Raw genomic sequence first — 15,869 nt, 5'->3', positions numbered from 1 at the left:
CCAGCACTTCTCTTTAATTCAATGTTTATTCTATAAGTGCATACCAATTCAATGCTATTTTTTAAAAATAAAATATCACAAAACTAATTTTTTACAAAATACAATAATAAATTAAATTTGAAATTGATTTCATGTCCGAGTGTTGAGAATATTTCTTTTATACAAACTAAATTTTCAGGACCTAGTCAATAGATTAGAGACTAGATTTTAACTGCCGATTTCTTACTCTTTCTCACTTTTGAACAAAGAGAGAGTGGAAACATTCTGAATTTTATTTTAAATGTATTGATTATTTTTATACTTGACATGTTAAGTTTTTATTGGATGATTTAAAAGAAGAGAGGTTGTTATGTTATGCTTGCTAATAGCGAGTTTGTAGGGGTAGAGAGAACAAGTTTTGGAAAGTGGTTTAAAATTTAATTATTTTTAATATTATAAAAAGGTGGAAAATAATTTTAAATAGAAGTATATTTTTTTATAAGTAACCAATATATTAAGAACGAACCCTAGTTTTATTTAAACTTACAAGCTCCCTCTTATTTTGTGTCTTTTATTGGCGTCAGTGTCTGAAGAAGAAAGATGATGAACCATGATGATGAAGCATCTTCATCATCCCTTAGACCTTTTAACCCACCAACATTCTTTCATTCAGACATTTTAAACCATGGTGTTCCTCCTCCTACTACTGCACTTTCATATGAAGAACAAGATATGGTGAATGCATCATCATGGCTTACACTTTCACTACCACAACCATCACCTCAGCCCTTACCGTTTGAAAACAGACCATTAACACCTTCACTTTCTCCTCCTAATGCTACCAAGGTGCTCGAAACTCCTCCAACTATTCAACCACCATTCCCATGGGCAACTTTAAAGCCCGCCACCGTTCACACTATCAATCACTTGTTATATCATTTGAATATAAACACTATTTCAGGTACTCTTGAATGCAAATCATGTAAGTTTCAACAAACTGATTTTCGTTTTGATCTGCATGAAAAGTTTGAGAAGGTGTCCAACTTCATCAAGGAGAACAAGTCTGGGATGTTTGAACGTGCACCGGATGCATGGATGAAACCCGTGTTGCCAAACTGCCAGAGTTGCCGGAAAAAAAACACAATGCATCCATTGATTGGAAAGGAAGAAGAGATCAATTGGCTGTTTTTGTTTTTGGGTGAGATGATAGGTTGTTGCAATCTTGAGCATTTGAAGTATTTTTGCAAACATGCTAATATTCATAGAACAGGTGCCAAAAATAGATTGGTATATCAAACATATTTGGGTTTATGCAAACAACTCCAACCACAAGAACCGTTTTAAGTTTTTTTGTGTGCCGTTGAGGTTTTGCTTCTCGAGTGGCCAATTTTTACATTGGTTGTGTTGTGTCCTCTTTTTATTTTGATGATCATGATATTTTGAAAATGCAGACTATTTATTTTTGTTTTTTTGACTGAATATTTGTTATTATGAATTCAGAGTAAAACTTAGTTTAATATTTGGTTTAATCATTAACTTATGATTCTGTAAAATCTAGTTAAAACTTGTAAAAAATATACCGTAATTAATGGAGTTTTTTTTTATGAAATACAAATACCGTATTTAATTTGAGAGACTAATGTCTAAAAGTATCGCTCCAAGCATACAAGTAACAACATGAACCGCAGCGGTGTTCTGTACCATCATTACCAGATGTGGATGGACATGGAATTGGCATTTAGAGATTTCTTTTATTGATAGATGAAGTAGTAATAATCAATTCAAACTCATATACACAATCCTGAGATATGGAGTTTAAACTTTAATGTTAATTTTAATATTGATGCTCAACATATTAATATCCATTTTTGATAGATGAGATCGAATTTGCAGACATATCTAAATATTTCTATTCAAACCAAAATAAGAAGAAAAAAAACTAAATGCACATGACTATTTTTAATGGATGTCTAATATGATTTTTTAAGTTAAATATTATTATTTTTGATAAATTTTAAGAAATATTATATTGTTTTACTTATTTATTCCTATAGAGATAATATTTTTGTTGAAAATAGTAAATATTCACCATGAAATAATTTTTAAAGAATTAACAACAAAGAATAAACTAACATATGAGAGAGAGAGAGAGAGAGAGAGAGAGAGAGAGAGAGAGAGAGAGAGAGAGAGAGAGAGAGGAGAGAGAGAGAGGAGAGAGAGAGAGAGAGAGAGAGAGAGAGAGAGAGGAGAGAGATAGAGAGAGAGAGAGGAGAGAGAGAGAGAGAGAGAGAGAAGAGAGAGAGAGAGAGAGAGAGAGAGAGAGAGAGAGAGAGAGAGAGAGAGAGAGAGAGCGAGAAGAGAGAGAGAGAGAGAGAGAGAGAGATAGAGAGAGAGAGAGAGAGAGAGAGAGAGAGAGAGAGAGAAGAGAAGAAGAGAGATCGAGATGAGAGAGCGAGAGAGAGAGAGAGAGAGAGAGAGAGACAGAGAGAAGAGAGAGAGAGAGAGAAGAGAGAGAGAGATCGAGAGAGAAGATAGAGAGAGAGAGAGAGAGAGATAGAGAGAAGAGAGAAGAGAAGAGAGAGCGAGATAAGAGAGAGGAGAGAGAGGAGAGAGAAAGAGAGGAGAGAGGTACACACCAAGATTTACACTACTTTGGCGTGTTCGTTCTTGCTTTGCGCCTATTATAGTCTCAAATGGTTGCCCCTTGAAAATTTATTGGTCTTTCAATAATGACAATGATTTTAGTACAATCACAATATCCAAAATAACGTCAAAAATGATAAAGATCTTCCTTCTCAATTCTTTTATTTTTACATAGTCTACGAACCAAACTTTGTGAAATTTTCTCTCAAAATCGTGTTTAATCTTCTAGCCCCAACAACCTACTCCAAAGTCCTCACTCTACAACGATCTTTACTCAATCCTATTGATAACTTGAGCATTAGTGTGTTAGAAGAATGATAATAACTCCCACCTTATCTGTAGGCTTCCACACAACATCGCCAAGATGGACCTAAAGAGAAGAACCTCATTCTTTTCCACAAGAATTTTAAAAACCAACCATAACACCACACACCATGTGAACTTCTAAATTCCTGACCAAATATTTAAATAAACCTTAAATTAAAAAATGATTCTTCTCTAGAATCACATATCTCCAAAGGTGAGATTTAGAACCATGCATCAATGGAAAAAGAATAAGGTAGAAGATGAAAGAAATCATTTGCAAATGTTCAAGAAAGATTCAAAACTCTTTTGAAAATATGAGAGAACAAATCATTTGTGAGTTTTTAAATCAATGTTGGAAATGTAAGTTTTCTAACATTGTGAATGTTTTGAGAGAAAATGATATTTATATATGCAGGAGATCAAGAACAAAATGAGAGAAAAATTGTGTATGATTTGAGACAAAAGCAAGAGTTATGATTGAAATCATAAAATTAAGAAGAAAAAACTATATGAAACTCATTTGTGTGTTTCGAATCACAAGATATGTAATTTGTGTTGGTGTAAGCCCTAGAGGCCAATACTTTTGGTACTAGTATCGAATTATTTATTAATTAATAAAAGACTTTTTATTTATTATGTTTGTTTAATAAAGTCCCTAGAATAGCTAGTCCGTTTAATGTATCAAGTATGACTTAATCATGAGATCACATTAAACATAAGGACATTATTCTTAAAGTATCCGTAGTCGAGCTTTATTGTGAAGTGGGATAACATTCAAGCATTGAGACTATTATGTTTGTAGACTGATGATCACATCTCATGGATCATGGATAAAGAGTTATCAAGTCTTAAACATAGGTATGAATATTAAGAGTAATATTTATACCGGATTGACCCGTTATGAGAATACTATATAGAAAGTTATGCAAAGTGTCATAAGTTATTCTCATGGTGATAATGGTGTATACCACTCTTCGACCTGAAACCACTATGGATCCTAGATGTAGAGTCGAGTGCTTTGTTGCTGATCCAACGTTGTCCGTAACTGGATAACCATAAAGACAATTTGATGGTACTCCACAAAGCATGCTGAGGGACATGAGTGACCTAGATGGAATTTGCCCATCCTGCGTAACAGGATAAATGTCTATGGGCCCAATATTGAACTGGACAAGGATGACACGGTCTATACCTTGTGTTCAATATAGACATAAGGGCAAAGGGGTAATTATACACATAATTATTATCACAGAAGGACTTGTCAAATCACATGATATTTTCGTGACTTGGGTAGCAATGATGTGTTGCTAGATACCGCTCACTGTTTATTATGTTAAATGCGTGATTTAATATAATTGCCAACGTCGCAAAAACCTACAGGGCCACACACAAAGGACGGATTGATAAGAGATAGAGTAACTAAGGAACATCGTAAGGTACGGTGTACTTAAGTAGAATACGAAATATGGTAAGGTACCAAATACTTAAGTGATTTTTGTTAGACGGTGTGGCTAGTGATCGAGAGGGGGGGTGAATAGATCACCTCTTTGAAATTTAACGGATTTAAAGTTTTATCAGAGTTTTTAAAGTTGGCGGAAGATATCAGTCCTGAATCGACTTCCGTCTATTCTGAACCGCTACTAGAAAACCGGACACATGAGTTTAACGCTGGATTTGAATAAGAATGACAGAAACTATCAACACCAGAATTTTAGCTAATTGAATGCACTTATCATTAAAGTCTATTTCCAATGAATAAAACCTAGCTAACAATTTTGTCAAACAGTTAGTGTGTATGTGATCAATGATAAACAGCAGTGGAGTTTAGTTAAAGAAGTTTTCTTGCCACTGTTGTCTTGCAAAAGGTACAGTCACAACACACTAACTGAAATTGCGAAAACTGTTTGAAACGTAAAGAGGAGTAAGGTAAGAATACAATACGCAGAGATTTGGTAAGGAAGTTCCCCACGTCGTCCTCGCGTGTGGGTACGTCTCCCTCTCAATTTCAAATGAAATTGAGAACTTTGATTATCAATTATTGCCGAATTCGTTGATACAAGGTTATTATACAAAGATAGAATTCTAAATTCCAAGAACTTCTTCTTGTATGAAACCTCCACTTGATCTGAGGTCGATCAAGAATTTCCTGCACGAAATTGCAAACAATTCACCGGTTCCACGACCTGCTTGCGAAATCCCCCGATCTCCAAACGCAACGCTGCGGCTGAATCTGTTCTGCAAACGTGACTCACAAACCCGCAAGAACACTCCAGTTCTTGAAGGACAAACCAATAGGTTTTTCCTCGAAACCCCCTTCAATCTTCAACTCAGCTAGATCCTCGATCGTTCCACTGAAAACCCTCAGCTAGATCCTTGATCGTACCACTGAACGTTATCTCGTTGATCCTTTAATCCAAAGAACAAGAATGATTATGTGTTGATGTTCTTGAAGAAAAGTGATGGAGAAGATGAAGAAGATGAAGTCTCTTTCAGGTTTCTATCTGCTCTCAAACAACTGCTGCTACACTGCTTTGATCTTGTGTACAATTGTTTTTCCCTCTAAGAATTCGTCGTTTGCACTGCTGTCACAACATCTCTTATATATGCAGAAAAACAGAAACTGTTAGAACACAAAACAAACTTATGCATTGATACATGAGGGTATGCATCGATGCATACTGTAAAATGAATGAGTTTTTGGTGAAATGAATTAAGCATGTATCGATGCATAATTCGTATGTATTGATGCATATGACATTTCAACTAACATGCATCGATGCATAATTCGTATGCATTGATACATAGGACATTTCAACTAATCATGGATCGATGCAAGGCACGTATGGATCGATCCATAGAGCATTTTGCCTGTCCATGTATCGATACATGACTCGTATGCATCAATGCATACTGAACAAAAAAGTTTTGTGATTTGCAACATGCTGTATGTATCGATGCATAGGCTTATGTGTTGATGCATACTGACACAAAATGGATTTTATGAGTTCTTTTAAGAGATGTATTAATGTAGGTCTTTATGCAATAATAGAATGGGATAAAAACACAATAACAACACAAATGTATCATGTAATGTGATGCACAACCAACATTTGGATGATGATCACACAATTTGTTATCATTCAAAATATATTCAAAGTAAAGGATTTTCTCACAAACTCCCCCTTTTTGATGATGGCAAATTTTTGGCAAGATGTGTGATACTCCCCCTGAGTTTGTGCATGTCTGTCAACATCTGCATTTCTCCCCCTTTGTCAACATCAAAAAGAAAAAAAAGGTTTATCAAGGCAACATGTAGCAGAACACAGCAAAATTGATAGATAAGCTAACAATCACACAGAATGAAGCTTACAAAGTAAAGAATCACTCACAAAGAGTGACAAATAAGGGCAATAACATCAGAAGTAAATAGAAGGTTATAAGCATTTAAGTAGTATGAACGAGTTTAAGAATTACATAAGCTAAACCATATATTGTGCAACAATTAAAAAACTTAAGCAGCATGAAAAAAATGCATTTAATCCAAATAGCAGCCATGAATCGATCCATAACATGCAATTTGTTTTTAAAGGGTCTATGTATCGATACAAACGACGGATGGATCGATACATCCTGAACCAGTTTTGAGAAACTTGAAATGCATAAGATATGAATCGATGCATACATGTTTGGATCGATACATACTGATGCGAAACCAGATTTTAATGAATTTTTGTGCAGTATGGATTTGCATTATGCCCAGAAGTATGTCATGATAATTATGCCCAAGTATGATTCACAAATCAGAATTTTTAATGTTCAAACAGTATAAGAAAAAAACTTTTGTTCTAACATACACAATCATATAATTCTAAATGAGATATAGATAGGAGTGATATTACCTCTGTTGGTGTGACCTTGTGAGGAATAAGTGTAATCTAAAACAAATCTCATCAACCAAGGTGAGGCATAATAAAAATAAGAAGAAACATGCTTATCCTTATCCAGATTTCCGTTGGTAGGCATAGGGGTGTCAATTGATTTTGAGTCATTCATTCCAAAGCGCTTGAGTAGTTCTCTGCAATATTTTGTTTGACATACTGTTGTACCCTCATCAAGTTGCTTTATCTGCAGTCCTAGGAAGTGATTCAGCTCCCCCATGAGACTCATCTCAAATTCACCCTGCATAACCTTAGAAAATTCTTCGACCAAGTGTATGTTAGTTGAACCAAAAATTATATCGTCTACATAAACTTGAACTAAAAGAATGTGCTTTCCCTTGTGTTTAATAAAGAGAGTATTATCCACTTTACCTCTTGAATATCCATGATCAATTAGAAATTTGCTAAGCCTTTCATACCAAACCCGAGGGGCTTGTTTAAGACCATACAAACCTCGTTTTAATTTGAAAACATGATCTGGATTTTCAGCATTCTCAAAACCAGGAGGTTGTGAAACATATACCTCTTCATTTATGACACCATTAAGAAAAGCACTCTTTACGTCCATTTGGTAAAGCTTAAAATCATTAGAACACGCATAGGCAAGCAAGAGACGTATAGCTTCAAGGCGAGCAACTAGAGCATAAGTTTCCTCATAGTCTATGCCCTCCTCTTGGTTATACCCTTGTGCTACTAAACGTGCCTTGTTCCGAGTTATCACTCCGTTTTCATCAAGCTTATTTCTAAAAACCCATTTAGTACCTATGATATGATGATCTCGCGGACGAGGGACAAGTTCCCAAATGTCATTTCTTTTAAATTGATTAAGCTCTTCTTGCATGGCCATTAGCCAAAATTCATCAATCAAGGCCTCTTTGGCATTTTTAGGCTCTACTTGTGAAACAAAAGCGAAGTGAGAACAAAAAATTACTTATCTTAGAACGAGTCATTACTCCCTTTGAAATGTCTCCCAAGATGTTGTCAATAGGATGGTCTTTTGAGGATTTCCAAGCTGTTGGAAGATCATTCACTTCAGCTGTCTTTTCTTCCTCATTTTCTTCATGACTAGTATCTTCCTCCTTCTCATGGGCAGCTGTTTTGGACTGATCAGTTTCCTCAACAACTTCCTTGAGTATGTCTTCTGTAGATACACCTGCGTCATCAAAAGAAATACCTTTTCCGACATTTTTCGGATAAGACTCATCAAAAGATACATGGACAAATTCTTCAACAGTAAGTAAACGCTTATTATATTATTTACTCTTACTCCCTTAAACACAATGTTCTGTTCAGCATGTTCAATTATGCAGCAAGTTTTTGTGAAAGAAACTTTATAACCCTTGTCACACAATTGACTTATGCTTAACAAGTTGTGTTTAAGCCCCTCTACTAAATGGACATCAGAAATAGTAGTGGTAGAGGGATTACCTACACTACCTTTGCCGAGTATAGCTCCTTTGTTATTGTCTCCATAAGTAACATATCCCTTCTTCTTTGCTTTGAAGTCTATGAAAAGCGATATGTCACCGGTCATGTGCCTTGAGCAGCCGCTGTCAAGAAACCATCTTCTATCTACGGAAGCAAGGCACTCATCCTACAATATCAAAAGAGAGAAGTTGGTACCCAATTTTCATTGGGTCCACGTGGGTAAGTGCTAACATGGTTGCCTTTTGGCTTCCATTGATAAATACCTTTAGGAACAAGAAATCTCCTAAACTTGCATTTCTCAATGGTATGGCCAGCACGACAACAATAATGACATAAACCATGATGATGCGTTTGTTTATTCTTGTTCATTAAATCCTTTGGAATAAAAGAGTATTTTGCATATGGAGGATTTAATGACTTCTTAAACAACCTAGAGTCAATGGCATAAGTAACCTTAGGTTGTAACGCTTTCTCTAATTTGACCTTGAGAGTGTTTACCTCTTTTTGCCAAATATGACAAGCGGCACAATACCTAACTTTACTACATCCATCAATGTCAATATATTTTGAATTTTCTGCAATACTAGCTTTTAACGCTTCTAAATCATTTTCAGCTTTGTATACTTTACCTTCCAAAAATGAAAAAATTTGTTTATCGGAAGATAGTCTTTTAAAAGCATCTACAGCTTCGTTATGCAGTTTTTCAAAAGCTATTTTCAGTTCAGCAAAAGTCATAGAAGAGAAATTATTATAATAGGCTTATTTTACCTTTTTATCATTGATTTTCTTCTTGTGGTAGGACAGATTTTTGGTGTGAGCCGTAAGGCACAGATTTGCGGTTTTTCATCACTATCACTTGAACTTTGTGTGCTTGATGAATCACTATCACTTTCCCATGCAATGTAAGCTCTTCTTTGTTTGTTGTACCCTTTTGGTGGAGCTTTTCCTTGATCCTTATACTTCATAGGACAGTCTGTTTTATAATGTCCAGATTTACCACAATTAAAACAAGATCCTCTTCCTCTAATCTTCTTATTCTCTTCCTGTTTTGAATCTGTAGATTGTCTTCGAAACTTCATGAGATTTTTGTCGGAATGCTTGACTCCGTTCTTTCGAATGAATCTATTATATTTCCTTACAAAAAGTCTCATTTCCTCATCATCCGAATCTTTGTCACTACTAGAATCATTTTCACTTTGCTCTTTTCGTGAGGACTTAGAGCTAGAGGCCACAAGAGCTATTGGCTTCTTCTCTCCCTCTTTGTCTCTTTTCTTCTCCTTTTCCTTCTTACTTTTGTTCTCATATTTTTCAAGACTTTCCAATGCTTGCTGATGTTCTTCCAGCTTTCCAAACAAGGTTGTAATCGTAAGTCTCGTTAGATCGTTGGCTTCCTTAATTGCTGTTACTTTAGGTTGCCATTCCCTGCTAAGACACCTGAGAATTTTATTAGTAGCAATTTCATTGGAAATAGGTTTTCCAAGCGCATTCAATCGGTTAGTGAGATGAGTGAATCTCTTTTGCATGTCGGAGATAGATTCTCCTTGTTTCATGCGAAAGAGCTCAAACTCTTAATTGAGTGTGTTAATACGGGACTGTTTTACTTCAGTAGTACCCTCATGGGCAACTTCTAAAGCATCCCACATCTCTTTGGCTGTCGTGCAATGGGATACCCGATAATACTCATCAACACCAAGTGCTGAAATTAGCATGTTTCGAGCTCTCCAATCACACGACCACTTTTTCTCATCTTTCTCATTCCAATCATCTTCTGGTTTAGGAACTATGGCGCCAGCCGCATTTGTCATAGTGATTTGAAAAGGACCATTTTCAATGGCAGCCCATACTAGCCTATCCACAGAATTTATATGAACTCGCATGCAGTCTTTCCAGTAGCCATAATTTTCACCGTTGAAAATAGGCGCTCTATTATACGCCCCCTTTGGTTCAGAATCCATACTGTTACAGGCAGCCACAGAGCACCAGCGAACCGGCGCTCTGATACCACTTGTTAGACGGTGTGGCTAGTGATCGAGAGGGGGGGGGGTGAATAGATCACCTCTTTGAAATTTAACGGATTTAAAGTTTTATCAGAGTTTTTAAAGTTGGCGGAAGATATCAGTCCCGAATCGACTTCCGTCTATTCTGAACCGCTATTAGAAAACCGGACACACAAGTTTAATGCTGGATTTGAATAAGAATGACAGAAACTATCAACACCAGAATTTTAGCTAATTGAATGCACTTATCATTAAAGTCTATTTCCAATGAATAAAACCTAGCTAACAATTTTGTCGAACAGTTGGTGTGTATGTGATCAATGATAAACAACAGTGGAGTTTAGTTAAAGAAGTTTTCTTGCCACTGCTGTCTTGCAAAAGGTACAGTCACAACACACTAACTGAAATTGCAAAAACTGTTTGAAACGTAAAGAGGAGTAAGGTAAGCATACAATACGCAGATATTTGGTAAAGAAGTTCCCCACGCCGTCCTCGCGTGTGGGTACGTCTCCCTCTCAATTTCAAATGAAATTGAGAACTTTGATTATCATTTATTGCCGAATTCGTTGATACAAGGTTATTATACAAAGACATAATTCTAAATTCCAAGAACTTCTTCTTGTATGAAACCTCCACTTGATCTGAGCTCGATCAAGAATTTCCTGCATGAAATTGCAAACAATTCACCGGTTCCACGACCTGCTTGCGAAATCCCCCGATCTCCAAACGCAACGCTGCGGTTGAATCTGTTCTGCAAACGTGACTCACAAACCCGCAAGAACACTCCGATTCTTGAAGGACAAACCAATAGGTTTTTCCTCGAAACCCCCTTCAATCTTCAACTCAGCTAGATCCTCGATCGTTCCACTGAAAACCCTCAGCTAGATCCTTGATCGTACCACTGAACGTTATCTCGTTGATCCTTTAATCCAAAGAACAAGAATGATTATGTGTTGATGTTCTTGAAGAAAAGTGATGGAGAAGATGAAGAAGATGAAGTCTCTTTCAGGTTTCTATCTGCTCTCAAACAACTGTTGCTACACTGCTTTGATCTTGTGTACAATTGTTTTTCCCTCTGAGAATTCGTCGTTTGCACTGCTGTCACAACATCTCTTATATATGTAGAAAAACAGAAACTGTTAGAACACAAAACAAACTTATGCATTGATACATGAGGGTATGCATCGATGCATACTGTAAAATGAATGAGTTTTTGGTGAAATGAATTAAGCATGTATCGATGCATAATTCGTATGTATTGATGCATATGACATTTCAACTAACATGCATCGATGCATAATTCGTATGCATTGATACATAGGACATTTCAACTAATCATGGATCGATGCAAGGCACGTATGGATCGATCCATAGAGCATTTTGCCTGTCCATGTATCGATACATGACTCGTATGCATCAATGCATACTGAACAAAAAAGTTTTGTGATTTGCAACATGCTGTATGTATCGATGCATAGGCTTATGTGTTGATGCATACTGACACAAAATGGATTTTATGAGTTCTTTTAAGAGATGTATTAATGTAGGTCTTTATGCAATAATAGAATGGGATAAAAACACAATAACAACACAAATGTATCATGTAATGTGATGCACAACCAACATTTGGATGATGATCACACAATTTGCTATCATTCAAAATATATTCAAAGTAAAGGATTTTCTCACGATTTTGGCATATTATGAGATATGGGCCAAAATACACTTAAGTGGGCTTTTTAGCTTGAAGCCCACACAAGTGGTTCTATAAATAGAACCCTTGGGTAGAAGCATTGTTACTCAGACTAAAACTCAAGTGAAGACTTGGGATTTCGTTTCCCTCTCTCTCTCTCTCTCTCTCTCTCTCACACTCAAAGCCTTCATTCGTACCAGCTAGCACTGAGATTGAAGGAACCCGTTCGTGTGGATTGAGTAGAGACGTTGTCATCGTTCAACGTTCGTGATCGCTCCGTGGATTTGTATCCAAGGTTTTGATCGTTACAAGAAATCCGCACCAAAGGTTTGAATCGCCACAAGAGGTAGCGATTCTATCACTGATCATGCCCATTCGTAAGGATCACTAAATGGAGAAAATTTCAAATTCCGCTGTGCCTTGGATGACAATTCTCCTTCAATTTAAGTCACTTGATTTGATTCAAACAATCTTCTAATTCGAATCAGTGATCGATAACAACAAAAACAACAATAACAACCAAAATTACATTTCAATGTGATTCGAGTCAGGAAATTTTGTGATTCGACAACAACAACAACAACAATAATAATAACAACAAAAACAACAATAACAACCAAAATTACAACATTATGTGAGATAGATTGCAAGAATGGAAAAATGTTTTGTTTGAGGTTGGTGTTAGAAGAACAACAACACAAAACAAAGTCTTGAAATCCATCCCAAGGAATGATGTTTTCTGAGTATGGAGCATTTGTATATGAGTTAGGTTTAGGGTAAAATTTATTAAGTGAATCCTTTTAAAATTAAAAATGTGTATCATACCCCTCGATTATGAGCGTAACCGAAGCAGTAGATTGTTTAATAATTAAATAAATAAAAAATAAAAAGAAAGGTGCCAATTTTAAAGAAATAAAAACATAAACTATAGTTGTTGGGATTTGAAGCATGTGCCCTGAATTAGTTTAGCCCTCGGTTATCTACTACACCCGAGGGAATATATGGTATTTTTTGAAGAAAAAAAGTATGGCGCATCCAGGAATTATACCTCATTTTTTGTTGTTGGTTGAGATGAAAATGTTGTCATAAGATGTATTATTTATAGTAGTGATGGCTAAGGCCTATAACATGATGGAGTGGAATTTCATCTACAATACTCTTATAGCATTGGGTGTTCCTAAAAAGATAACCAACACCAACATGAATTGCATCAACATGGTCTCCCTATCTATCCTTATTAATGGTTAGCCTTTAGAGCAATTATATCCTTCTAGAGGGATACGCCAGGGTGAATTTTTTTCTAATATGCTTAATAAAACCCTTAGCCAAAAATCTTAAAGAGGTATTGTCGCGCTGCGAAAAATACATAGTCACCAATTCATCTCATCATCGAGGTAAACTAGTACACCCGATCTCCTACACAATTCATTTATAAGACATGAATTCTTAGAAGCCTTTTGTGCAGCGTTAGCCATATATATGATATTTTTAGCAATTAACCTCTCCAAATTAATAGGCTCCCCCCTAAAAAGAGTTAATAGACCTAAACATCACTTTACAATGAATTGTGATTGATTAGACGCAACTTCTAAAGTTTGAACAAAAAAATGAGGCCCATGCCCTAGGAATTTAGCAGAATTCAGTGGTTTTGAGACGTAGTGCTAACCCACGCTCAATCTCCCACGCCGCCTCTGGCCTATAAAATAGATCTAACATTACCCGGGACATTTCCTCGTTTATAACCTTGTGCTCTTGCCTATAGTTCATGAGAGCACATACCGGAGGAGGTTGCAAATTAAAAGGAGAGTTTATAGTAGAAGGAGAATAGTTAATGTACTTACCTCGCACGTAAGAGGTATAAGAGTTCGCATCACCAAACGCCGCATTCGCATAAAATTCTAAACCAATATTCTTACTTGTTTCATGAATAAAATTATTAAAACTTACCCATTTCCTTTGTTGTAAATGCTCTCCTATATCTTCAAAACCTGGCAAATCATTCAAATCAAATGCTCTTCCCCTCATAATATGGTAATCCACTAGCTTGAGAAATTTTGCAGCATGTGTCTCTGATAAAAATGTGAGGTTTAGGAAGGTCAGAGCGCTAGGTGTTGGGGCAGCCCTTGATGATGAGCCTCTTGACACGCGTCCTTTTTTAGAAGCCATGATACCTACAACAAAAACAAAAACAATACACACAGAGAAAAAGAAGAAGAAAAATTGCGCAGACTTTAGCTCAGATTAGAGAGTAGAAAACATAAGAGTATAAGAGAATTGTGAGGAAAAATGGTTTGAAAAATCACTATTTATAGATCAACTAGTTGTTGCTCATTGTGCATATTATACATGCACCGCGTGCACGATTACCTCTAAGGTGTCTCTCCAACAGTCATATCGCGCGCGTCATAACCTCATCGCGCACGCAGTGCCAACGCGACTTAGAATTTACCTAAGTCTCTATCGCGCGTGTGATGCCTATATCTTTCATGTGATGGAGCCCTATCACATGTGTGATAGGCTGTGTGATTATACCAGAGGCTGAAACTTTCCTCTCTCTTTTCTTCCCTTTTGCTTTTTCTTTCTTTTCTTATTTACCTATTTTCTCTTCCAACAACATAACACAAAAATTTACAATGTTAAAAAATTAAAATTCACTATGACATAAAAATAAATTCTTACAGGTTGCCTCCCATCAAGCTCTCTTTCTTACGTCATTAGCTAGGCGGTCCATGTCTAAGTCACATCAGGCGCACGGGATACCCTGACGCCGATCAATTCACTTTTTCTTGTTCCTTTGTCTACTTTCCTACCTTTTCCCTCCAGATTGTAGCAAGTATCCAAATTCTCCACATACGGTGTCCAGTCATACACCTTAAAAACCACCTTCTATTTATTGAACTTCAAGGTAAGTTCACATATTTCTACACCAATCTTTGCATTCTCGATTGCCAAAAATGGTCATTCGAGAATAACAGATCCTTCTGAATCTCCTTTTGTATCAAGCACTACAAAATATGCAGGAAACACTAAGTTGTCGATATTTACTAACATGTGACGTAAAATACCAACCAGTTGAGTAACAAATGAGTCAACTAGAGTGAGAGTCATATTACTCGGTGTGATCTCACCCACTTTCAATTCTTTAATCGTTTTTAGTGGCATGACACTTATGCTAGATCCAAGATCACATAGAGCATGCAAAATATTCACTCCACCTATATTACAAGAAATATTAAACTTACCTGGGTCTTTTAATTTTGGTGGCAAGGATTGGGGTATTAACACATCATCATTTTCGGTCATGTTTACATGTTCCTTGACCATTTTCTCTTTTGTACCTTTTAGTAATGCCTTCATAAATTTAGCAAACTTAGGCATTAGTTCTAAAATTTCATGGAACAAAATACTTACCCGGAGAGTAGATAGCATTTCCTTGAACTTTGCAAAGATCCCTTCTTCATCCTCTTGAACCCATTTCTTTTTAATTATCAGATATGGTGGTTTTATGTAATCCAGTAAAGGACGATTTGGTTCAGTCAGGATCTGCTTCTTTGTTCTTCTCCAAGGAGAGTTTTTATCAATGAGTTGATCAAGGGTGACTCCTCTTTCCTCCTGGTCACCTTGATTGTTACTCTCTTCTTTTTCAATCACACCTTCTTTAACTATCTCATATTTATCCTTTTCAATAATCACCCCTAAACCTGTATCAACAGCCTTGCATGATTCATTCTTAGGATTGTCTATAATGTTACCTGTGAATCCTCCACTTGAGCTTGGGAAAACAACTATTTGTTAGGATAACTGACCGATATGTATCTCCAAATTCTTGATTGACGCATCATAGTTTCTACTCATAATTCCATGGTTCTTATTTACCCGATCAAA

General features: G+C 36.2%; 1 protein-coding gene across 1 annotated transcript; it reads left to right on the top strand.

Annotated features, from left to right (window-relative positions):
* Positions 1 to 579: 579 nt before the first annotated feature.
* LOC127130089 (uncharacterized) lies at positions 580 to 1,323 on the top strand. Its single transcript, XM_051059162.1, has one exon. The coding sequence runs from the start codon at positions 580 to 582 to the stop codon at positions 1,321 to 1,323; it is 744 nt and encodes a 247-aa protein (XP_050915119.1).
* Positions 1,324 to 15,869: the final 14,546 nt, after the last annotated feature.

Source organism: Lathyrus oleraceus, chromosome 3 (genome assembly GCF_024323335.1).
Source record: "Lathyrus oleraceus cultivar Zhongwan6 chromosome 3, CAAS_Psat_ZW6_1.0, whole genome shotgun sequence".
In the NCBI taxonomy this organism is placed as follows: domain Eukaryota; kingdom Viridiplantae; phylum Streptophyta; class Magnoliopsida; order Fabales; family Fabaceae; genus Lathyrus; species Lathyrus oleraceus.
The sequence above is the reverse complement of the archived record's forward strand: the minus strand, read 5'-3'. Positions and strand labels throughout refer to the sequence as shown.